Source organism: Poecilia latipinna, unplaced genomic scaffold (assembly GCF_001443285.1).
Source record: "Poecilia latipinna isolate Pla-1442-1.1 unplaced genomic scaffold, P_latipinna-1.0 Scaffold52, whole genome shotgun sequence".
Classification (NCBI taxonomy): domain Eukaryota; kingdom Metazoa; phylum Chordata; class Actinopteri; order Cyprinodontiformes; family Poeciliidae; genus Poecilia; species Poecilia latipinna.
The window spans coordinates 151,332-176,582 of record NW_015112668.1 but is presented as its reverse complement, the minus strand read 5'-3'; the positions used below and the strand labels follow the sequence as shown (position 1 = coordinate 176,582).

Below are 25,251 nucleotides of genomic sequence, written 5' to 3'. Positions count from 1 at the left end.
AGAAGCTTTAAAAGAAGTAAAAAGCAGTTACTTTGTCACCGAGGACGATGACTGTTAAGCAGAGGAGAATGTAACCAGGTGAAAAATGGGTACATGTCAAATGTATTTTGTAAACCATGTTTTGCTTTTATTTCACCCACTTGTTGTAATTCTTGTTTTTGTCAGCATGTGGTGCTGTTGTTACAGAGAGGTCTAAAATGACCAGAAGTAGAAGAAAGCTCTTGTTTATGTACTGTGGCACTAACTGGTAAAATGGAAGAGAAGGACATTTTTTGATCCGAGACCTGGTGGAGAAGAGACTCTATGGCCACATGAGAGAAGAATCCAAGTGTTCGGTAATTAATGTTGGAACTGAATTGTCTTCCATGGACAAAGCTACAGAGATGATGCTAATGTCATGTTTTTCTGTTTGTCCTCTTCTAGAGGTGCCACTGCCGTTTGTTAAGTCGTTTGTTATGCCGTTATATGCTGTTAGATTTGAGCTTTTATGTAAAGCTGCGTTCTACTCTGTTGAGTGCTAACCGCGTTGTTAGCCCGCCATTTCACTGAAGCTGAGGCTTTCTACCGTTCGAAATACGGGACATTTATTTATCCATATATTGAATCTCATTCTTTCATAAGGTTTGTTTTGGTGTGTGGCCTGGAAAGATGGCACCGATCGACTGTCACTAAACGCCCCACAACGTCTGACGCAGTGACGTTGGTTCCAAAACTCTATTGGCCAATAGTAGACATAGAAGGCGGCTCTCCTCATTAACATGATACAGCAGAAAAACAGCAAATGGAAAAACAGCAAGCAGAAATACAGAGTGCAGAAAAGAGAGAAGCAAAAAGGATAATGAAAAATATCTATTTTTCTTGACAAAAACACGTTTATGGCAAATAAAAAAAGAAAATACATTACTTGACAGAAACTCAAGGAAAAGGAAAAACTAAATATATATTTATGCTTTTATTTCTTATTATGTCAGTTTTGGTCTTCCATATAGTTCATGTATAGGAGAAATAATTAAATGTTGATGACATTTGAGGATATTTTTTAAATGTTTTTTGTGGAATCCTTTATGCGGGCCAGCCTCACCCAGACTCTGCCTCCAGCGGCCCCCGAGTAAATTGAGTTTGAGACCCCTGCTCTAGACAAAGATCAAAACTTTTGGAGTAATGAGTCTAAAAACGGAATGATTTTGTACCAGAATAGAGGACATAATTTGGCAAATATAGCATGTGAGGAAAACAACTTCAAATCAGAGATTCAGCATATGTGTAAACTTGACTTATGCACCTACTACAGTGGTGCACTTCTCATTCAAGCTGTTTGCAAACAAAATAAGAAAAATTGTTGACAAACACAATTAGCTTCCTCTGCTCTGCTAGCTTGACTCAGAGAAGAGTTTGTCGTCTGGCGATGAGAACGTTGTTTGTTCAGTTTTCTTCCTTCGGCATGACCTTAACTCCAAGTTGCAAACCTACTTGCAGTTCAGTGTATGCATGCGTGCAAATGTTTTGATGGCTGAAAAAGAGAATTGATCCAGTAATACTATGCATGCTTTCAGGCATGATCTATATCTCATGACCATAGGTGAGGTGTGAGGTCCAGTAAATCGGTTCTTTCTTCAACACAACAATCCAAAGAAATGCCCGCATTACTGCAGTTGAGGACTACTTCATAATCAGCTGCAAACCTCTACATTGCTCGTAATTTGTGAGTTGCCATCTTCTTTTCTGTGTACTTTCAAGAGGAGTGGGCTTACCACCTGCAGTGGCACAACAGGTGAAGAGCTATGAATTTACCTCAATTTATGCGGCATATGTCGGTTAACACTTTTCTGCATGTATTTTGCGTCTTGTTCTAATGCACCAATTTACCTGTATGTTTATCTTTTATTGTTGTTTTTAATTAATTTTTTCGAAGTTTAGTTGGATTTGGTGTCTTGTGTAAGTCCTAAAAAAGCTGTTGCAGCTCAGATTTTTCTTTTTGTAAATCCATCGCATAAACTTGAAATGATTTGTAAAAGAAAAATACTATTACGGTGAAATGAAAACATGTTTTATATTATGAAGTTATTGAAGTTACTTTTCAATAAAAAGTAACTCGAAAATATCCGACTTAAGGCCGCAACGGTCATCTTTTGTAATTTCTATGGTGACGTTTTTGGTTCAAAGACCAAACTCACAGTGAAACAACAAAGCGTAGGGCGGGTCTATCAATACGAGAAGAAAACATAAGTTGCAGCACTGCATGCTGCACTGTATCTATATATGAGGCATATAAGGAACAGTGGGAACCCAGGAGAAATGGAAATAAAATGCTGTCCAGCACATTTCCATGTGGGGAAGGCATTCGTAGCTGGGGGAAAGAAAGGGTCAATGGACCAATACTCACCGATTCAAACTCCGGGACGATGCTGAAAAGAAAAAGGTAAGAGAGACCAGGATAGAAGTGGGTGCTAATTCCTACTTTTCAGTTTAAATAAAGATTGGAGCTGGATAAAAGCCATTAAGGGAGAAATCAGACAGGGCATGCTATGTAGGACAAGAGCTGACTGCAGGGAGGTGAGTGGTGGGATCGATACTCAGTCGATGCGCTCAACACCCAGCTTCACACACACACATAGACATGGAGGGGCATGTGGTATTGCTGGGCATCTGCATGTTTGTGTGTATGCATGTGTGTGTGCGTGTGTGAGAGTGTGTGCAGCAGTGACTAATGGAGAAAGAGAGGAAGCCTGGGGAGAAAGAGCGTTTGCAATATACAATTAACTCTCTTTTGAGTGAGGGAATATTAAACACAGGCTGCTTGTGCAGACTGTAATTTGTGGTGATAAAAGTATTAAAGGAAAGCACTTGGACAAAGATGGAAGGGTGGACAGCTACAGAGATGGATTTATTTTCAGAGGCACGATACAGTTAACAAAGATAGATGTTTGGAAGGAGCATCTTTAGCCTCAACTGGAGCCTTAATACGACTACAATCACTCTGCATTCTGTCCTCCTCTCTTTCTCTTCTCTGTTTCTCCCTCTTTCTTTAACCCCCCCCCGCCCCAAACCTCCTCCATTTCTTTCTCACCCTCTCTCTGTAGAATTGATTGACTATGTCTCCTCAATCCATCTCTCTCCCTCTGTCGCTTAGCAACGGGTTCTCTATGGGGTGTGGAGGGTGGGAGTTTCACCAGGGGAGGGGTTGGTTGAAGAGAGGCATTGGGGGAGTGTCGGGGGCACGCATGGGTAGGTGGACTCAGATTTGGGGGGGCGAGGAGCAGGAGTCAGTCGTACTTCCACAGTTGTGATGCTCTGACACTTTGCAACAGAGGCTCGTCAACTCCACCGATGAACGTAAGGAACAAATCACAAGACGGTAAAATGGTACTAGAAGGAAAAATTCCAGCTCGCAAAGAAAGTGCTGCAGCTGAAGCAAAACGGGGCGGGGGGAGTGGGGGGGGAAGTGTTTGATGCCTGAGCCAGGATGACTAGTATAGTAGTAGGTCATCACTTGTGTGTTTTTTTTTGTTTTGTTTTTGTTTGTGTGCGCATCTGAATGTTACTGATGCAGCCAAGCAGTCCATCATCTCCCCTCAAGCTGTGTCACTGTTTCATACAGTGAGCCCTGTCTGTGAAAACCACAAAAGCACAGCAGAGTGAGCCTGCATTTTAAAACGTAGCTCTACGCCTCCGCTTTTCTGTCTCCAAAAAAAAAAAAAAAAAAGAAGAAAAAAAACACTTCCAGCATGTTTTGGTTCGTAATCATCATATTTGAAACTGTTACCTGGAATTCTTAAGGTAACTTCTTCGTCGTGTTTTGTGAGCAACAAAATGGCGAGTTCAATAACCCCCCTTAGGTCTGTTTGCAAGAGAATTCATGCAGCGCATGAATGCCTGAAATTAATTTGAAACTTAAAGCGGTCTGATGCACAATCCCCGCATTAACATGCGTGAGGGAATAAGAGCAAAAATGTTGTGCAAAGAGGTATTGTTCTGTTTTTAAGACCTTATCCTTTTGATCTACGCTTAATGTCTGATCCCCTTTGAGGAAGATGTGTCTGCAACGCTTTAAGCCTAATAAATCCAGCGTTAGGAGTACTTAAGAGCCAAGAAAAAAAGCTGTGTGGTTTAAAAAGCAGGCAGGCAGTGGAAGGAGAACAATGAGCGATGCTCTTAACTAGCTCGGGAGATAATACACACACATAATCATTTCATAATCTATGCTCATTTTAATCAGCAGCCTGTGAAATACAATAAATGTGTGCATTTCAGGCCTTACAGGCTTTGTAGAGACAGTCCTAGAGGGTGTAAGAATAACTATTTGCATGTGTGGTACAGGTTTTTTTTTTTAAAAAAGCACGCTATCTTGGCTTGTACGCATGTTTGGAATATGGGAGTTATTTTGCCTGCACTTTAGCTCTTATTGAAAATATAGTGTTATTGCTCACCACTTACCAAGCTACTGAAACCAATTCTATAACCTTTAAAGCTTGACTACATGCTGTCAATCTAATGCAGACAGCATTTCTTTGTTTAAAAAAAAAAATTGAAAATATAATCCAGGGACAATGTACACAAATTAATGACATATTTTTCTTTATTTAATTTTGTTCTATTTTTTCCCTCTTTGTTGCTTTTTCACCCTGTCAATATCACATGTCTGCTGTGCCGACCGGTATTTAGCTGCTTTATTTTGAAATAGTGACAGTGAAGTTCTGTCTTTCTACTCTGAATCTGTCCAGAAACAAGTCAGGAAAGTTTCATCCATTCCTCTGAAGGCAGTTTATTCTCTGATTAACTGAACAGATTTATTGATTAACAGAATAAATATTGAAACTGCTGAAAATTAAAATGACATGAAACCAAGTAGAAGCAAGAAGATGACACCTACTCTCTCTCACACACACCTATAAACACACTTAATCGCAGAATAATCCCTCCTCCCCCATTTGTAGACTTATTAAATACATAGATAAGTAAAAGAGGTTAGAGATATTTAATTGTCTTTGTAATGTGTGTAATTTCAAAACAATACAATTTGTACACTTGCTTATTTAGGTCATACATTTATACATTTGCTGTTGAAAAGACGTGTCTGCAGAAAAATGTTAGAATTCCGCTAGGATAATATAAAGCCACTTTAAATAGGCTTTATATTATCCTAATGCATCCCTCTCACAAATACATTAAACCAGGCACCGACCGCTTCAGCAGCGCTTCTTCATGGCCTCACATAAAAAAAAAATAAATAAATAAATAAAAAAAAGCAGCCGAAAGTGCCCCCAAAAGACAAAGAAGTTAATCCGGGCATATAACATTTTGTGTAATCCATCTCCGATCGGATCGATGCTGTATTGATCGTGTTTGTGATTAGTAGCTGTATTGATCGCAGTGACATCACATGAGGCGCACCTGAGTGATGGTTCGGCCGCTAACAGCTTGTCACATTCAAAATAAATCCGCAGGGCCTCCGCGACCTTTATGACAAAATATATGTAGGCATTTTTCACGGCGTTATTGTTTCCAGTTGCGTTTTCCTATCCGATAAATTACAAGACAGGGACGGACGGGCGGCGATTGTTTGAGCACATTTGTCTTTTTCCAATTTGGTCAAATGACGGATAATTGAGCCCGGATAGGTTTCTGAAGGATAATTCTCACGGGGATCGCTTTCGGAATTTACAAAATAAAAGTTCTTACTATCCTAGTTCAATTTTATTTAATCTGGAAACACATTCATATTGTTTAAAAAAAATCATGTGAATATTTGTTTTAGTTTAAATTTATTATAGTTAAAAAAATATACAAAAGTATTTGATCACTTATAAGGATTATTGATTTGTCTTTGAGGCTGTGAGAGAGGCCTTCCTAGATTGCACCTGTTGTCCCATTTCTTCCCAGTGCCAATCCATGCACAGAGGCCTGCTGTGTGCACACAGATAAAAACCAATTGTTAAAATTGAATGAACAGAATTACTGTTCAAATTTGTATCGGTTTAACTGTATGGATTATAATCAATATTTCTGAGTAGAACATTTTCCAGCTTAAGTCATACAGCAATTGTATTTTAACAAAACCTGTCAAGATAAAAATCACAACAGTGTTTCAGTGAAACAGTAAAATATGTCAGCTATAAAGGACATGAAATAAAAGCAAAGGAAATTTAAAATACACTCATGCAAAATCAGATGAGATGCAATGCTTACCCGTTTTCAAAATGCCAGCGTGAAGAAATCACTCCTTCGCTGCTTCTGGAACACAAAACAAATACAAGGAAGGACAAAGATTTCCATGGCAACATAAACGCAAATGTTCTGGCGGCCTTAGTTTTTAGCATTGATTTAGGGACAGATAATGAGCACTGACCAGTCGACCTCAGAATCCTGGTGGTGCACATACAGTCGGAAAAGATCAGAGATGGTGTGTCGCCGGGCAGAGGATTAAAAGTCCAAATCAGGACTTTAACCTGTGTTCTGTGTTGCACAGGGAGCCAGAGGAGGGCAATCTGCATGTGTCTGACATTGGAGCAAATTGGAGGATCTTGTCAGGAGCTTACTATTGGCAATTCTGATCATCCCGAGAAGTTTTACCGAGTCAAGTATCAGCTTTGAACAGTGAAAAGAAAGTCTAACGTAGATAAATTCCTACCCATTTTAAAAATGTTCTTAGCTATATTTTGCCTAAATATCAAGATAATTTTGCTCGTCGAGTTTGTTCTGCCATGTTAAAAGGAAACACAATTTATATTTATTTTAACATTAGTCTTTTCCCTTGAAAACCACAGCTAAGATGTTCCACTCACTGGCAACAACTTGCAAAGGATTAAGAAAATTAACTTGCTAGTAAGTTTGACTTAAAATTAGCACTCTCCCTTAAATAGTCAAAGAAATTAAAGCAAGATTTCTACTTGTAAATACAGCCGAAAACATTAGTGAAATAGTGCTAATTTAAAACTAAATCTGTTCTACTAAGGTGGCATATAAACCGTTTCCCTGACAACCGTATAACTCAGATTTGTCATTCTTTGGCAACAACTCCCACACGCCTGAAGAAATAATCTTGCATGCATGTTTAACTATAGCATCAGTGTTGCTAAAGGCTAATTGCGAACATAAATTCATCCTCCCACATATAAATTTCCTTCACTCTTGTGACAGTTCTTAACTGAATGACATATCAATTCATAATCAAAGCCCCAGAAGCCATGAGGCCCCTGAGGATGAAACCTCGGGGTCCTCAGGTATAAATACTTTGATGCCTGTTTTAATTATCTAAGCGAGATATAACACCCAAAATTATAATCACTATCATATTCATCAGAGAACAGATAACTAATCAATCTAATCAGATTACAGCTACTACAACAGAAAGTGATTCCGACTTCTGATGAGAATATTTGAAATTATATTGAAAACATAGTTCACCCATATTTTTGCTTTTTTTGTGGAATTTTATTTAGTTTTCCACAAGCTAGTGGAAAACTAGTTTTTCCACAAGCTTTCCATTTAAACTGTCTTTGTTGTGCAATTGGTGTCTTCAATAAACATGTAGAACCTGAAATGTGTACTTTCGTTTTCACATGAATGTGTGTTGAGTCAACTAAAAATACAGCAGCCATTACTTGATACGGGAAGAAAGCAAGAATCACATCATTGCCAGCCCATTTGAGTTGAAACAGCTTGTCACCTCCAGAAAAAAACACAATATTTCTAAAGAACTTAAGCTGCTTCAGTATAACACACTGCAGATATACAATTATTATTCTAACAGACCAATAAAGTAAAGCTTTTGCTAAAAATAAAGCTAAGTACATATTATCAACTCGATTGAGTTCTTGGTGATATCAGCAACCATTTTGGGTATTTTGTTGCTATAAGCTCAACATCTTGTTGATGAGCTATTTTGACACAAACATTTTAGTTGTCATGCCTTTGTAAGTATTTTTTATTAGCAGGTGGTGTACTACCTTTCAACTGTTTTCACAGATTTCCTACTAATATATGGACTCTGATCAGACAAACCAGCATTGTTGTCCTTTAACATGTTAATTTCCTAACTTATCTTGAATCAGTATAAATAGTTCAGCTGCTCATTTGCCTGCTGGGCATTAGCCAATTAGGGCAGTGTGTTTTCATTGTTTACTAGGGAACATTTTAGTGGCTAATATATTACATATTTGAAAAGTTGTGTTAAATAACATTTTGGTTGGTTAAAAGTTTTTAAACTTGCAAAATTAATTGTATAATTCAATCGTAAAGGGTTTTTCGAGAAGCCCTTTGTACTTTGTTAGTATGTATAGGCCATTTCATGATACAGTCTATTTAAATATATTTGACAAGATAACACTATTAAATACTAATCAAAAATGTTTATGTGGGATTGGTTATCAAAGTAAAATAGATAATGAGGTTAGTTTTGAACAATTATTTAACATTACACTTAAACTGTGCTCTTAATTAGAATTTAACTAATTTAAATGACTAACATTTATCACGCTCCAAAATTCATTTTTATAGTGCACGGGGCGTCTATTTCCGAACAAGTTCCTTTTCATTTTTGACCGAAACCCAGAGAGCGGAGGGGTGGAAATGCGCGTCCAATTCTTCCTGCCGATCGATCAGACTGCGGATGGATCGATATGGCACCAGGGCTATTGATCACCACGGTCCTCTATATTGCTGGGGCGCTTTCAAATGCAAATGCACCTAAATAGTAATCTATGGCAACACACTAATTCCTTAACAAACTGCAGCCAAACGCTTTACAAACACAGCGATTCAATGTGCAACTGATTCCTCTCTTTCTCCCCCCTCCCTCCTTTCTCTTCCATTCCCTCCATTCAACATGTAAGCTCTTTTATATGTGGCCGCAGAGGCCTGGCTGTGAAACAAACTGTTTAACAGTAGGCTGCCGTTTAAAGATTTAACAGGACAAACACGGTACATTCAAAATGCGGGGTGACATTGATTTGGCCTGTGGGCTATTGAAACTTTGGAGAAAATCTTAGGCAAGTTAAAGGTCTAAGCGAATATTGAAAAAAAAAATATATATATATATATAGTTGTTTATAGTCTGTATGTGATAAGGAATGTTTTACAATAAAAAGCAGCGAGTGTAGCTGCAGAAATAGTTCCTGCATGCGCTGAATAAACTGGAGCTCGACTTTATGGCGAGATGTTACACATTAAGTCATACAAAACTCTCCAGCCCCCGCTTACTTAGAGCAAAGCCACGGGCAAACAAGGCAGATGATGCGAGTTTTATCTCCAGAAGGGCCACGCTTGTAGTGTGTGTGGATTGGGGATGAGAGCAGCAGCTTCCTCCGTCCCGCTGACTTGCTCAGAGGCCTGATCAATGCGACATTACTAAACACTGCTACTTAACTTTTGCCAATAGCCAGATTCAAGTAAATATACTTTAGAATACATTAGGCGTGATGCATCAGCCGCGGAGTCATTCAAGAAGTCATGAAAAGATTAGTCTGTCTCTATCGAGTGATTCCTGGGAAAATAGACAAGCTTAGCGGGGAAGCTCGTCTAACGGAGGACACACTCACTCAGATACAGTGTGGAGATATTAAATTATTGACCTTAAAAATAAAAAAGTTTTAAAGAAAATAAAAAATGGATTCAGGGACTAAATCTACTCTCCATTCACCGGACATCAAAAGACACGTTTCACAGTTCTTTCATCTACTTAGCTTTGAAAATGTTTTTTTTTTTTTTTTTAGCCAATTTTGGCCTAAACACAGAGAATTTATCTCGACAACTTTTTTAACCACATTTGGACACCACTAACTGTCTTTTCGTGTTTTCTGGACAAATAGTTTCTGCATTTCTAGGAGGACAATAAGAAAGGACGAATGATAAACAATGGATGAAAAATTAAGTGCACAACTTGCGTTAGACAAAATACTGTACACACGCAGCATGCCCCCCTCCTCCCCCCCCACACACACACAGTACTGTTGATTGTTATTTATATTATAGTTATTATTGTGATTTAGTTGGGAGGACACTCGTTTCTGTCTGAAAAATAATTAATTGTCACATTCCTCTCACGAGTAAAACCTATTCTAAAAATTGCTGCAAGAATTAAAAATAAAATATATAGAGGAATTTCTGCGCAGTAGATATTTTTGGCACAATCGAGCCATCAGAGCAGAACTATCGGTGCGGCATTGATTACTTGATCGACTGCTTTGAGAAAAAGCGAAAACAATCAAACAAAATAATAATAATAATAATAATAATAATAATAATAATAATAGATTTTTGAATCTTCTTATTAGAAGGGATTAATTTGTTGTTAATCGTCTATGTACTTCCAGAAAATCTATTATAACTTTTGAGAACAGAACCTGGAGTTATAAACAGGGCCGCTAAAGCGCACACAGTCTGCTGCGCAATCACTGCAAAGTCGATGCCAAAATGGTGCTCGTTCGCATCTATTAATATGAAATTAATCACCATTCTGTGCAGCGTCGCCCCACTCACAACGGCGATATTGACAAAGTTAATATTTTATATTGTATTTGCCATAGGATATGCTCTTTTGGATCTGAAAGCAGCGCATTAAAATACAAATTAAAACTGAGCTCTAGGCGTATGCATATAAAGTTTAAGGAGACATGTGTATGTGTGTGTTTGTTTGACGGGGGTTATTTTGCATTTAAATTTCATTTTCATTTTAAAAGATTCGATCAAGAACGTAGGTGGAATCAACAGTGATTGATTTAAAATAGACGCGGGATCCTGATCAGTTCCCCCGTGCCCTTTTGACCCTGATCGTGCAATGTGTGTGTGTGTGTGTGTGTGTGTGTGTGTGTGTGTGTGTGTGTGTGTGTGTGTGTGTGTGTGACATGATTCCTCACATAAGACAGAAATTACAGAAAGACGCACAGGCGGCGCAGGAAGTGTCCGTGTTTTCGGCGAAGGTCTGAAACTTTCCAGCACGCCGTTTTGGGGATTGTAAGTCCGATGAATTAGGAGGAAAGAGGCGGCAGTGAAAGTTAACATCCATCACCACCGCGACCAATACGGTGCTGTGGCCGGCTGGCTGAGCACAGATGACGGATTCGCTGCTGCTCGGGCTTCGGTAATTCATTTTCGATAGCGGTGGTTGCCGGGATCAATACGGGGACATTAACCCAAGCGGACACTGCTGTTCTCCGGATGCCACAACCAGAGAGCCACCTTTTCCCCGGTTGGCAGTCAGCGAACACTGCGAACACTTTTAGTGTCATCCACGGTGGGAGAGGAGCTGCGTGCCAAGGCCAGCGACATCATAATTCATTAGTGAGGTTATGGATGGCCGTGACCTAACAGTGGGTAAACACTGATCAGGATTGTTTTATGTAATTTGCAGATGATAAGTGATGCACTTCCAGGATTGTTTGGGTAGTTCTTTTTAACCCAGCTTCAGGTCGAAATCCTAATGGGTTCATTTTACATAACACCGGTGTAAATGCCAACGTGTTTTGAGTTTGCAGAGCGGGACGCGTCCAGAAAATATTTCAAAGAAGTGGTCTCGTGGGAGGTGACTACTTATAAAGTTGGTGTGTCACACCGACTACATAAGTGGCCATAAAATAGTTTCAGAAGGTTTTTTTTTTTTGTTTCATATTTGACGACATATATGGCTCAGTGCGTCAGGGACCAATAAGATGCTGCTTAGCCTCCGAAAGCGTGACATCTCCTAAAATATTTATTTCAAACCGTCAAATTTTAGCTATATTTACCGAAAGTCACATACGTTTAAATCTAATGTGGACCTCTTTTTTTATACTTTTAAAATATAAAATGTACTGACAGAGAAAAACATTTTCATAGTTTGACAGTCATCTAACAGTCAGAATTTAATCCAGCCATTTAAATAATTTGTTCTGCTTTTTTGTCAGCGCCAAGTTTAATAGTTCAGCCATACTCTGCAAATTAATATAAAGTCAAGCATAAATATGATCTGTGATTTCTTGTTTGCACAGTTGTTTGAACTTTGCACCTTCTTCCTGACTTTAATGAGTCTCTACTCAAAAGTGGCACATCAGCCACACACCTTACACTAAGTCATTCAGTGTAAGGAATAAACTTGTTTCCAAGACTAATTTACAGCCACATCATTAAGTTTGTAAGTGTTGTTTTAAATAAATGGCCCCACAAATCAAAATCTACTCAAAGCTCAGTGCAACCTGGTGCCAACTGTGGAGTGGCAGCATCTGAGAGAGAGTGATGAACATTCAAAATGTGTGTGCTATGGACAAAGACAACTATATGCATGAACAAATAAAGAAGAAATAGATTTTAAAAATGCATGACTGTTGCAACTACTTCCTTTTGTAAATTCATATTAAAAGCACTCATATCTACATATTGTGCCTTCACGTCTGTCTAACCGTAGTGTGGCTGTTTCTTCACAAGTCAGACCTCCGCCAAGCCTCCTAACTGTGCATTTGTGGTCCCACTCACTGGTAACATGTGAATCGGGCTGCACAGTATTAGAAATGATGTGATGGTCATCGTATTGGTCAATACTGCCACAATCACACTAGTTTGTATAAATCCACACTTTTCATATGATGTTTTTACTATGAGACTCCATGCTAATGGCAAAATCCATTATTGGCATACACAGCATTAATTCCTAACCCATGGATTGTAATAGCCAATAATCATCAGATTCTAGTCTTTTGTAAATTAATATGTTCACAAGCCGACACAGTAGATGATTTATTTGATATTTATAGTACAACTTCATAAACACAAACGGTGCACATTTAAAATTGCACATTTTTGTATTAAGTGTTTGCTGTTTTGTTCATCATCATCATCATCATCATTGTGATTGCGCTATTAGAAATGTGACAAATCTTTTGTCTCCTTATTTTGACCTGTTACCTGAACCTGATTCTTTTCTCTTGAGGCGCTGATTTCACACAGTCAATTTTTCAGTGGCGGTTGTGTCATTTTCTCTTCACTGTTTTGTGTAGAGCAAATCTACCCCAACACACTAAGGCAACCAGACCCACTCTGCTGTTCGCCTTGACTGCTAAGAAATGACACACGGATAAAAAAATAAACAAATAAATAATCAGTGCTTAGCCTATACCCAAAAATAATAACTTTAGTAAATTGTTCAACAAAGCCGATGGTTGCATATTATTTTGCTTTTGGTTTAATTGTGGTCATTTTTGGGGCTTTTTAAAATCAAAATAACACTTTTGAATCTTATCTGGTTATAACCTTTAATCCTTTAAATGCAAACTTCAGATTTGTTGGATTTGATGAAAATAACATAAATCATAGGAATGTTGGTGGTACTACTGCCTTGAATTTGAATAAACTGGAAGCAAAAGCAATATTGAATGGAACCCCCCCCCCAACAAACAAATAAATAAATAAAAAAATACAACTCTAGCTAGTTCTCTAAACTCTTTGACCACCACGATGAAGTTTACACTCTTACTTTCCACTCCAAGACGACCCACACAACCAAATCCAATCCCTCGATCTTGGACGTGCGAGATGCTGTATTGCACCCATATACCCGGGGCTCCTGCAATAGGCACCGCACCAACCTATATCGACGCAGCTCCTGATCCATACGCACTCTGACACTGATGGATGGCTGAAGTGGATTGACATGAGCGAGCGGCGGGTTTCATGCAAGAAGTTTGCAATAAGGGCGTGGGAAGTTTGTTGCGAGCAGTTTGATTTTGGTGGTCTCAGCCGGTCCCGGCACACATGAGATGCAGGAGAGGGGTCAAAGCCTAGAGGCTATGATGAAATAAAGCTCTGTAGATTTTATGCAGTAATTTTCGCCGGAGGAAAGAAAAATAACTTGGAAGAGAAAAAGTTATGCTCATGCGCTAAATGGAAAGATGTGGGCTTCATTTGCGGAAGAGATCGCCGGGATAAAAGATCAAATATCGGGATCCAAGGCGTGAAGCTGAATTTCAGAAACAGCTTAGTATTACACGGTTTTTGAGCCCATTTTCTCATCACACTCGTGGCTTGGTGTGAATCATCAATTAATATTTAACCTTCAACAGAGCAATCACATGCGTTTCTGGCGCCTTTTATCGCAGAAAACAAGGAGCGAGACCTTCTTATCCACCTGAGTGTAAATGTTGCATACTCTGCAAAAGATTGCACTTTTGTGTTTTTATCTGACAAGCCTAATGCAATCTTTTCTCGGGAATTCGTGGTTCAGTTTGCAACATGAACAACAAAACGCATGACAGTCAGTTTGGGGGGAGGCAGGGGCTAGCGGGAGAAGGCGTGGGGAGGAGGGCGGCAGTGACGTCAGATTGGCCCCCAGACGGAGAGCGACGAGAGCGAGGATGCACGGCCCGCGGGGGCGCGCACATGCGCACAGACTCGGTCTCGACTTAACAGGAGCGAGAGGGGCGCGTCGATATACACACAGCCGAGCCGAGCAGAGCAGCGCTTTGGGTATAGAAGAAGGTGCTGAAGAGTAAGAGTAATCCGGGGCAGGCGCAGACACTCTCCACACACCGAGCTGAGGCTTTTTGGCGGCGCGGGGTTTTCTTTTTGTGTGTGTGTGTGTGTGTGTGTGTTTGTGTGCGAGTGTGTGTGTGTGTGTGTGGCGATCTTTTAAAACCATGCTGGATTGACCGCAGAGAAAGCAGCTGCAATCAATGGCGTGGCTTTGAAATCGTTGAAAATTTATTGGGAAAGGAGTGTGAGACAGAGCGACAGCGGGGAGAGGGAGAGAGCGGCGAGAGAGAGGGGTGGAAATAAAGATCCTTTCAGCGATGGAGCTTACAATGGAGAACATCGGAAATCTGCACGGCGTGTCTCACTCTCATCAGACAGGCGACTTAATGAACGCCCCGCACGCGCGCCAGTCGTCGGCGTCGCATCGGAACTTGGTGTCACACGGGCGGTCAGCCATGGTGTCCAGCATGGCCTCCATACTGGAGGGAGCCGGGGACTACCGCACGGACCACGCTCTCTCCGGGCCCCTGCACCCGGCCATGACCATGTCCTGCGACTCCGGAATGAGCCTGAGCAGCACCTACACCACGCTGACGCCGCTGCAGCACCTGCCCCCCATATCCACCGTGTCGGAGAAATTTCACCACCCTCACCCGCATGCTCACCATCACCCGGCGCACCAGCGGCTCGCGGCTGGGAACGTCAGCGGCAGCTTCACCCTGATGAGGGACGACCGCAGCCTCGCCTCCATGAGTAACCTCTACGGCCACTACCCCAAAGACATGTCCGGCATGGGACAGCCCCTGTCCCCTCTCTCCAACGGTCTCGGGTCCTTGCACGGCTCGCAGCAGACCCTGAGCGCCTACGGTCCTGGAGCTCACCTGTCTAACGACAAGATGCTTTCATCGGGGGGATTCGAGTCCCACGCAGCCATGCTGTCCCGGGGCGAGGAGCACCTGGCCCGAGGTCTCGGGGGCCACGGGGCCGGGCTCATGACATCCTTGAACGGCATCCATCATCACAGCCATCCGCACTCTCAGGCAAACGGATCCATGTTGTCGGACCGGGACAGGCAGACGGTGGTGGGAGGAGGGCAGGGAGCCGGGTCGGGACAGGTGGAGGAGATAAACACCAAGGAAGTGGCGCAGCGGATAACGGCGGAGCTCAAGCGCTACAGTATTCCGCAGGCCATCTTCGCACAGAGGATCTTGTGTCGGTCCCAGGGAACTCTGTCCGACCTGCTGCGGAACCCTAAACCGTGGAGTAAACTCAAATCCGGCCGGGAGACGTTCAGGAGGATGTGGAAGTGGCTGCAGGAGCCCGAGTTCCAGCGGATGTCAGCGCTCAGGCTTGCAGGTGAGTGAGGAGACAGCTCCCAACCTGAGTGATGTGGAGGGATCAATCTGTAGTCAATGTGGCGAGACTGCCAATAGCTGCTCAAACAGACATTACTTGAAGTTATTAGTCGATCGTATCGAGTAAAACTTCATCATGACAGTTGGGGTGTTAAATGTTGTGGGGGGAGAGGAGTGGGGGAGTGATCTATATTTTGATTGATGCCACAATCCACGACTGTATAAACACATGCTTGGTGATAAACAAAAGAATCGGATCATGTGAGACCGCAGTCTGCAGACCAGTTTGGTTTGGCGCACATGCAGCACTTTTACGCGCGGATACAGACTGGAACACATTCTATTCGCCATTCAAATAAGTAACCCCCACGCAGAAAAAAGGGTCAAACAATGTCAATTTTAACTTGAGATACAGACTTTTGACTGCTAAAAAAAAAAAAAAAAAAAGCTTTAATAAACTAAAATAAACGTGTTCAAATAATTTAGCAGCCGTCACCAACAAGGGTGCAGTCTGAGGCCTGGCCAGAGCCAGAGGGAGCATGACCTCTTATGGATCGATATTTCAGGTCCAGGCGTCCCCTTTCAGTGTAGCGCACTGATAAAGGATCGATTCGGATCTGAAAGGCAGAGACACAAACAGATGCGTCTTTCTTTGGCCCTGCGCTGTGTCCCCTGTGCACTTTTGGGACATCAACTCTCCAAATTTGATTTAAAGGCCTGCGTGGTCACTCTGCAGCCAATAAATATATCCGCTGTTTCTTTTTGGTGGAGCAATGTGGCCTCGTTACTAGCTCAAACGAATGCCTCGCCGTTTTGATTTCACTCCTTGATCAGTCGTTTCGATTTTTATTGCGCAAAGATTATCACATTAAGACTGTGATTTGAAACCCACACATCCCCGCCCTCGCTTTAAACCCCCTTTAACACCTGATTAACGGGACATAAATGAAAAACGAAAAAGCCACGGAGATGTGAGTGAAAGGTCCCCCCCTTCTCATCGATGTTTGTGTAAAGACCCCTGTTTAGACGAGCTGCGCCTCCAAACGTCAATCAGCTCTTCTCCGCCGTATTTCAGCGAACAGTTCAATTAAGCGGATATAGTGGCATATTTTAGTTCCAGTCAATGCCCTATTGAAAAGCGCTTAATGGCATGTAAATTGTTCCTTTGCGTATTTAGTGGGGGTTCTGGTAAATAAAGATTTAAACACTCCACAATTGTCTCTTTAAGTGCCACTGCTGTTAAAGCTAATTGGGCTGTGGGGTTTTATATCTTCCACTGGCGGCATCAGGATAAAACCTCCGGTTCAGCTGAAGCCACAGAGCTGTGCAAGTGCACACCTACTGCATATTTCAATGTGGTTGGACTGAGGCCTTCTTAAAGGCGTAAGAGCAATATTTCCTCCCTGCTTTTGCTTGCTCAAACTATATGGAAGGCCAGATGTGCCATGATCGTGGAGCTAAATAAATAAGTTCCCTGTTAGGTGTGGTGTAAATTCAGTGAATATTTAAATGTGCATTTGTTTGCTTTACAGCACTTGTGCTGCAATATACCCAAGTGTGCAACTGGGTATGCTACCACCCCTTTCCCCCCAAGATTAAGTAAATGCCCCAACATCAATCAATAATCAACTCACATTAATCAACTCAAATTATACCTGAACAACATGTTTAAGAGATTACGAATTTCAGTACTCTTAAATTCTTTTGTAGCAGGTGAGAAATTATGCACGATCATATTCATTCCTTTGTTTTTGATAAGTAGGTTCTTGAAGACATAAACACAAAAACTGTACTTGGAAAAATACTAAACTAAGTGTTTTATTTTATTGCGCCCAAATTTTATGAGCTTCCAATAGCAACATACATAAAAAAATACTCCTGAAATTTTTGAAAGCTTTTATGGCATTTGGTTTTGGTGCCCCTTCTCCAGTTCAATCTACCTGCCCCTTGCAAAAACTTTCAGGAATTGTCCCCGTGTCTTCTAAGAAGGAAATTAAATAATTTCTGCTGCTTGTCAACAGATTGAAACAATTGACTGGTTAACCTTCCCCACAAATCTACTTTTGGTCAATCATTTTAATTAGACAAATGCTAATTTTGCCCATCGACTGAATGGGTAAGGCTTACAGTTAAAAAATAAGTATATAATCTGCTACAAAAGGAGTCTTTTAAATAATTAATTCTGTTTTTTTTTAAGTAAATTGTAATTTAGCACATATCAAACATGTCACATATATGCCTTTGCTTCCAAATCCAACAAATGTCCTATTTAATGGGTTATTTAATATAGTATTGTGGAATATCTTTGTGCTGAATTGTGGCACATCTGACCCTCCATACATGTGGCCTTCTCTATGAGCTTAATGTGATCCGCTGGCTATGCTTGTAATCAATTATCTCCCCTCAAACTTCCCTCCTGATCTGCTGCACGTTTTAAGCATACACCCTATTGTGCATCACTCTGCCACCACAGCAGATCTCAGGGAAACTCCAGTTGGGCGAAATGACAAATGACTCTTATGCAAATGTCTGGAGCTACATGTTACTTACTGCATTTAAAATCACAATTATCCTCAGAGCACATGTGGGCTGGGAGTGGGAGTTAGTGGGGATTGGAAGGGGGGAGGCGGGGTTGTGTTGCTGAAAGTGAGGCTGGGCCATACTCGCTCAGCCACATCAATCAATAAATTCAAATTACTATTCCAAATTCATCACAGTCACACAAATCAATACAGCTGCCCTGCTTAGCTAATGTGAAAATGCCAGTGTCTGCACACACACACTCAAATGACAATCCACTCCTGAAAGGAAAACAGAACAGAGATATGGGCACTGTTTGGGGGGCTTATCTCGTGTCCTTCACATCGAATCTGCGAGGGGAGAGACGTGCCTCGCAGTTTTAGAAAAGATACCAACGGTGTGACTGTTTCCATAATACTCGGAGCATTGGAGTGTAAACAGCATAAAAACAAACAGCTTATTTGCAAAGCTGTACGTGTGAGAGAGAGAGAGAGAGAGAGAGAGAGAGAGACAGGAAGAGGTGAGGTTTGGAAGGCGTTTAAAGATCGCATTAACGATGAAAACAATTCGTCTTTGCATCTGTGTTGAATTCCACACTCCATCTCAATGTATTTGGTCAGGTCAATACAGCCCTGATCGATAAGGATAGCCAGTGCATCTATCAATTATCCCGCCTCAGCACTCTCACCCATTGGTCTCTCCCCTGGAGCAGAGAGAGGAGGAGAGAGGTGGGAGCTGGAAAAGGTTGTGGGAGAGGGGACAGCTGTTTTTTTTTTTTTTTTTTTTTTTTGTTTATTAAGGCACACCTTTTTTTTCTTTGTTTTAATTAGGTTGTCTCTGTTGAGTGTAGTTCACTTGTCGGGACATCTTGGCAGTTTGTTTACCTCCATCGTTAAATCAGATACACACAGAAAACACGGCATGCTGCATGCCATGTATATCTTTAAGGGCAGCAGATTTCAATATTTGAAGGGAGTATGTGTCGTGGCATGTCGAGTTGACTCTTCCTGGGGATAATAGAAAGGATTGGGTGAAAAAAAAAAGGGAGCAGCATAGGTTAATTTCCATCTGAATGGCTACAGCACGTGCTAGGGTGTGCAGGTCAAGACCCTCAGGACACAGAGGACAAACATGGAGGGAAATAAGGGGTGGGGAGGCCTCTATTCATGTTTCAATGGACTACAAGCAGTTTGCACAGGCTTAATCCAGGCATAATACTAATACTTTACTCAGCCCCTCCACCTCCACTCTTTCTCCCGAGCACTGTGCGCATGTGTTGCATGCATACGGCAGGTTCATATTTTTGCAATAAATCCAGCAGATGCCATGCTCTCATTTTAGGCAGGTAGTCATAATTTGAGATGATGTCCACCTCCATTTTGTTTCAAGCTTTCAAGTGAAATGCTCTGCAAATAATAACAAACATGTCTTAGTGTGAAACTGATATCCAAAAGTGACAAAATACAATAAAGAAATTAAATAAATGCATTATTGCCTTTTGGTTTTGAAGCACACCAATAAGTTATTAGTTGCACATTCAAATTCTGAATTATATCTTAAAAGACGTGTAATTTTTTTTTTCAGTGTTTAACAAATTTACGGATAATTTTCTGATTAGCTAATACGTTTTCTTCATCAAAGCAGTGCTAGCCACACACAGATTTTGATGGAAAGGCAGCGCATCAAGTTAACTCATGAAACGCTGCAACAATAAAACAAATACCCAACAATTTTACACTAAATGCATTTTTGAAAGTTTTATTTGTGCATTTGTTTCCAATTTGTTTGTAAGTTTAAGTTGATATGCAATGATTTCTTTTTTGTCAAATTGTGGCACTTTTGGATCTCCGTATCCCAACTTGCAGCTGGAGGAGTGTTAAATGCGCTGTCTGTGGTGCTGAAATGCAGATCATGGTGTGCTCCAGCAATCACCAGATTGTTAAATACTTGGTAATATCAATGTATTTTTTATTTTATTTTTATCTATGAATCAGTTTCTAGATTTTGATTAATCAGTTTCTCATTCAAGTAATCACTGGGGGGAGTGTTCAAGTTGAATCGTGGCACTATTTTGACCTCTCTGCAAACGCCGTTGTTCGATGGAGGTGCTGTCCGTGGTTCTGAAATAATCTTTGCACCTCTGCTGAGGACAGTTCAAGGTGCTTCGCTGGAGTTTTACCAGTATGTCCTTAATAGCATTCTGGTAGGCCCCATAAACACCATTATTTCATCCAACAGCTTCCACCCATCGATCAATATTACAATCCACAATCGCGTCAATCACACCACACTGCATCCTGCTTTCCTGTCCAGCACTGAGCCCACCGGGGTTTCCATTTAAATCACGTCTCCAGTCTCTTCTTAGAGCCCGCCTGCAAGGTCGTCTATATTTTGCAACACTTTCAAAAATATCCCAAATGCAACAGGCTGAAAATACTTGTTGGTCATTTATTTATTTATTTATTTATTTATTTATTTTATTTTATTTTTTAAAAAAGTGCATTAAATCGAACATGAAGTTGGCAAGTGTTTTAATGCAGAATCATCCAAATCTAGATTTTCTTCATAAAGAAAACGGCTTGATGTCGGTCTGTGAAATGATCGATTGGGGGAACTTTAATAATTGATGCATGAGGGGGGGGGGAGGGGGCATAGGGGCGTAAACAGTGCATCTGTGGTTTCAGAGCCTCCTTGTTCGTTAAGCACACCAACGTGCTGTAAGTACCGAGACACACATGTAACAAGCATCGCCTTTGCAATCCCCTGGTGGGAGAGCAACAGCCATTTTCGTGCAGGTTATACCTCGGGGCTATTTTGGTTTAAATCCCCGGCTCATTCCAGATGAAATGACACTTCATGTCCAGCATCATTAAATCTGCAACCCACCACGGAGAGCCCGGATGGCATATTGCAGATAATTCGCGATGTTTTAGATACAAATTAACTACAGAGCCATGTGAAGTGGATGTCCTGCAAATGTGTTTTGTTAACGCACGCTTGCAAAAAAAAAAAAAAAAAAACACACAGAGCAAATCCCCAGTTTTTATACCACAACCATGTGCTGCTAACTGTCGCCTCTTCGTTTCTTCCCTCCTGTATGTATGTATGTATGTGATCGGGATGTAGAGTGCGTATATATATATGCGCCACATTGTTAAGGCTCTGAATCTGTATCGATTTCCATTCCTCTGCCTCTTCTTCCCATCTCTGGAGCTGCGCCATGATGCGCGCAGCTCCCCACCCCCCATTTTCCCTCCATCCCCACCGTGCAACACCTTTCCTCCCATTAACAGCTCACCTTTCAAAACAGATTCACGAATAAAACTCTCACGCAGCTCGCGCACCATCTCTGGCCAGAAACGGTCAAATCTGAGAGGTTTAACGGCTCCCCTCCATTTCTGCCATAGACTGGGATTAGCACGACTTATGGTTCACACTCGTTTAACTTCTTTTCACTCATCGCACATCCCACACACACACACACACACACACACACACACACACATACACACACACACACACACACACACACATACACACACACACACACACACACACACACACACACACACACAGAGAGAGAGAGAGAGACACACATGCTCTGACCACACTAATAAATAAATAAATAAAATAATGGAATTTAAATAGAAAACAGAAAAAGCCTGACTGGAGCACAGAGTTTGGATATTGTCTTCCATATCTCGGCTCATTTCCCCTTCAGTGCGCGCGCGCGCACACACACTCGCGTGTTCCAATTCACACGAGGATACGTGGTTAGCAATTATAAATGCTGCAGAGGTCTGGACTCTGTACAGTCTCGGATCCCGTCTCTTCTATTTTAGATGATCAATCCCTACGCTGCTCCGTCGCCCCCTCGCCGAAGCGGATCGATAGGAGAGAATGACCTTTAAATCAAATTGCTGGCAGAGTCAACGCAATGCACGCGGCCCAGCATAAAGGGTTAATGGCGCCGCGCGCAAACATACACAAAAGCCTCCCAAAACCTGAGACAATCAGGAATAAATCAAATTACTTCAACTTGTAGGTGTGTGTTTTGAAGCGGAAACGCTGCGCAAAAAAAAAAAAAAAGGATTTCAAAATGTGATACAGTGGCGGTTCTTGCATGACTGCCGGCCTGAATTAGCCCTTCCCTCTGAGACCACCCCCCATCCAACCAGGTGGGTGGACACCCACTACATCGTCGCCTGAACCCATTTTGCAAAACAAACAAACAAACAACTTCTTACAACTTATATGTACAGCCAGTCGAAATTGTATGGAATCATATGAGAATTTTGATTTGGTGACATAGCCAAAGGACACCATAAAACTCTACAGCACCGCTAATGTGGGATTTTCTGCATTCATCACCTCTAGTTTTATAATTTAGTAACAGTTAGCCTGACCTTAACACAAACGTGTCCTGTTTGACCCCTTGGATTCATCACTTCACATTACTTTCTGAAGAAATAGCAATAGGTGTGTTTGGAGACAAGTTTATATCCCTAACTTAGTCATCAGGTTTATTCTTGGGTTTGCATTGCATGCTTTTCAATACAGTTGAGAATGTGTTTAATTAAAGCATGTCAGAGAACATTTTGGGATTTGCAGATACTAAATACATGAAATAAGGCTTCACATGGAAAATAAATAACTAAATTAGCTGCATTAAATTATAATACCATATATTATGAAAATCTTCCTTGATGCAACTAATTCATCTTTTTACATTACAACTGTAGCCACATTTTGAATAAAAAAAATTATAGATAGATAGATAGATAGATAGATAGATAGATAGATAGATAGATAGATAGATAGATCTTAATCTTTGATTTAAAGAATCTCATTTCATTGTTGAAGTGTATTTTAATGTAGTCCAGATAAAACTGGAGGGCTGAATGGGAAACAATGATTCAGATTAGTGATGAAGCAATTAATCAAACAAGAACTGTGAATTAGTCAATAATCACTTAACCAACTCTGATCAGTGATTTGCAGGTCAAATACCAATCACATAGATTTTTTTTTTCCCATTCATGTATTTTTTTATGCACAATAAAACTCCCAACATTTCATTTCTACAAAAGGTGACGGCTTGTAATTTGATTCACTTTAAGAAAAGTTTATTAAACATAAGACAAGGTTGGGTAAGTATTGGTACATTAGTTGGAGACATTATTGTATTCATTTAATTTTCGGTTTGATTTAAAACTGTTTTCTTATCATTTGAAACAAAAATGATTCAAATTTGTCATGATTGGAACCAAAAAGAAACCGATTAGAAGAGATCTAATTCAGAAGGCAACCTAAATCTGTATATTCCTATCAACTGGACATGTGAATACTATCTGAAAACAGATACTTCCAGAACTGAACAAATTACTTATTTTTTTTTTTTTGTTTTCTTTCTGTTCTGTGCCTCCAGATCTATACGACCCTGAGGTGTGAGCCTTTCCCCACACCAAAAACCTCAACTGCGTGGCTCTGTGTTTGTGTAACGGTGAAGTGGGGAAAAACAAACAAACAAACAAAAAAAAAAAACTAATCAGACTGTGAGCTTTTGACCCTTGACAATCTGTGGCAGTTTATGTAAGGGTCAGTTCAACCAGCAGACTGTTGTGCAATTAAATGCTGATCAGTCCACATCAGCAAAGTACTGATTGAGTTTAGTCTGTCTTATGCAACACCGAGGGGTACCTCTCTCTCCAAAAAAAAGAAAAAACGTAATAAATAAATAAATAGAGCGTCTGCTTTTCTGCATGGACATCTGTCCTCATCACTGTCAAAGATTACAGTCTCGACAAAAGTCAAAACTCCATCTTTGTTTGTCCGGACAGAAAATCAACTGTGATATGAAGTGTCAGAGGTTCCTGCTCACACGCCGAGGGAGATTCTCAACGACGGCTTTTATTTAATTATTTATTTTCTATTTTTTAAAACTGGTGAGATGGGAGAGTAACCCCCTTCCGCCCACCACCACGTCATCCCCAAAAATTGTGTTAAATCGGCGTGTAGCGGCGCTGAAGCTGCGCTGATTCCGCACACCGGGAGCTTATCTGAAGCTCTGACAGGTCATCGCTTATTAAAGGGCCGGTAATGGCTTGTTTAATGCGCAGGGTAAAAAACAGAAGGCAAGGACATTGTCCGTGCAATTACACGGAGAACAGAGGCATGAATCCAGTTGATAAGTTTTCTACAAAATAAAAAGTAATTTAATATCACGTTGGGTGCAAAAATCGTATTTAATTGAGATAATTGTGTGTGTGTTTCTTCTTTTCTTCAAACGCTCGTGCATATTATAATTTAGATTTAAAAAAACAAAACAAACGAGAATACAAAATACGCATATTCTGTCTTCTGGACAGCGTTAAACAAAATATTGAAAGCAAATCTTGTACTATAAAGTGGTAACGCTCTGACCTTAGAGGCTCCAGTTGAACGGAGGACAATTATCTCTATGGAGAAATATCAAATTAAGCAAAAATGAAGTTTAAATTAAGTTCAAACCCTGGAAACAACAAATTATCTCTAAAAATATTGGAGCCTACAGATGGTTTGTATGGAGACGGTATAGGTCTGTCTGCAGCTTCGATCGCATCAAAACCACAAAACACACCCACCCCCCCCTCCCCCCCCCTTAACCCCCCCCCCCCACACACACACATATGTGGCTAATCGTACCCACAGATGCAACCCGAAACTCCGGTTGGGCAACCCCACAAAGATCAACAAAGGAGCAAAACGGCTGCGAAATCAATTGATGAATGAATCGATGTGAGCCCATAAAGCATGTGTGTTACATGTTATTACAAATAACAAACTGGCTGCGGGTTATTCAGAGATTAATAATTTTGGCTGCTCTTGTGAGGTGAAAAAAAAAAAAAAAAAAAAAAAAAAAAACCTTAAAATTTTTTCGGTGAAAAAATTTGGGGAAAAC

The 25,251-nt window shown here is 40.8% G+C and overlaps 1 protein-coding gene across 1 annotated transcript in view; it reads left to right on the top strand.

Annotated features, from left to right (window-relative positions):
• The first annotated feature begins 14,353 nt into the window (after positions 1-14,353).
• onecut3a (one cut homeobox 3a) overlaps positions 14,354-25,251 on the top strand; it is a 35,727-nt gene continuing 24,829 nt past the window's right edge. The window contains exon 1 of the mRNA XM_015051601.1: positions 14,354-15,792. Within this exon, the coding sequence (XP_014907087.1) occupies positions 14,754-15,792 (1,039 nt within the window). The 5' untranslated portion in view covers positions 14,354-14,753. The remainder of the gene's footprint in view (positions 15,793-25,251) is intronic.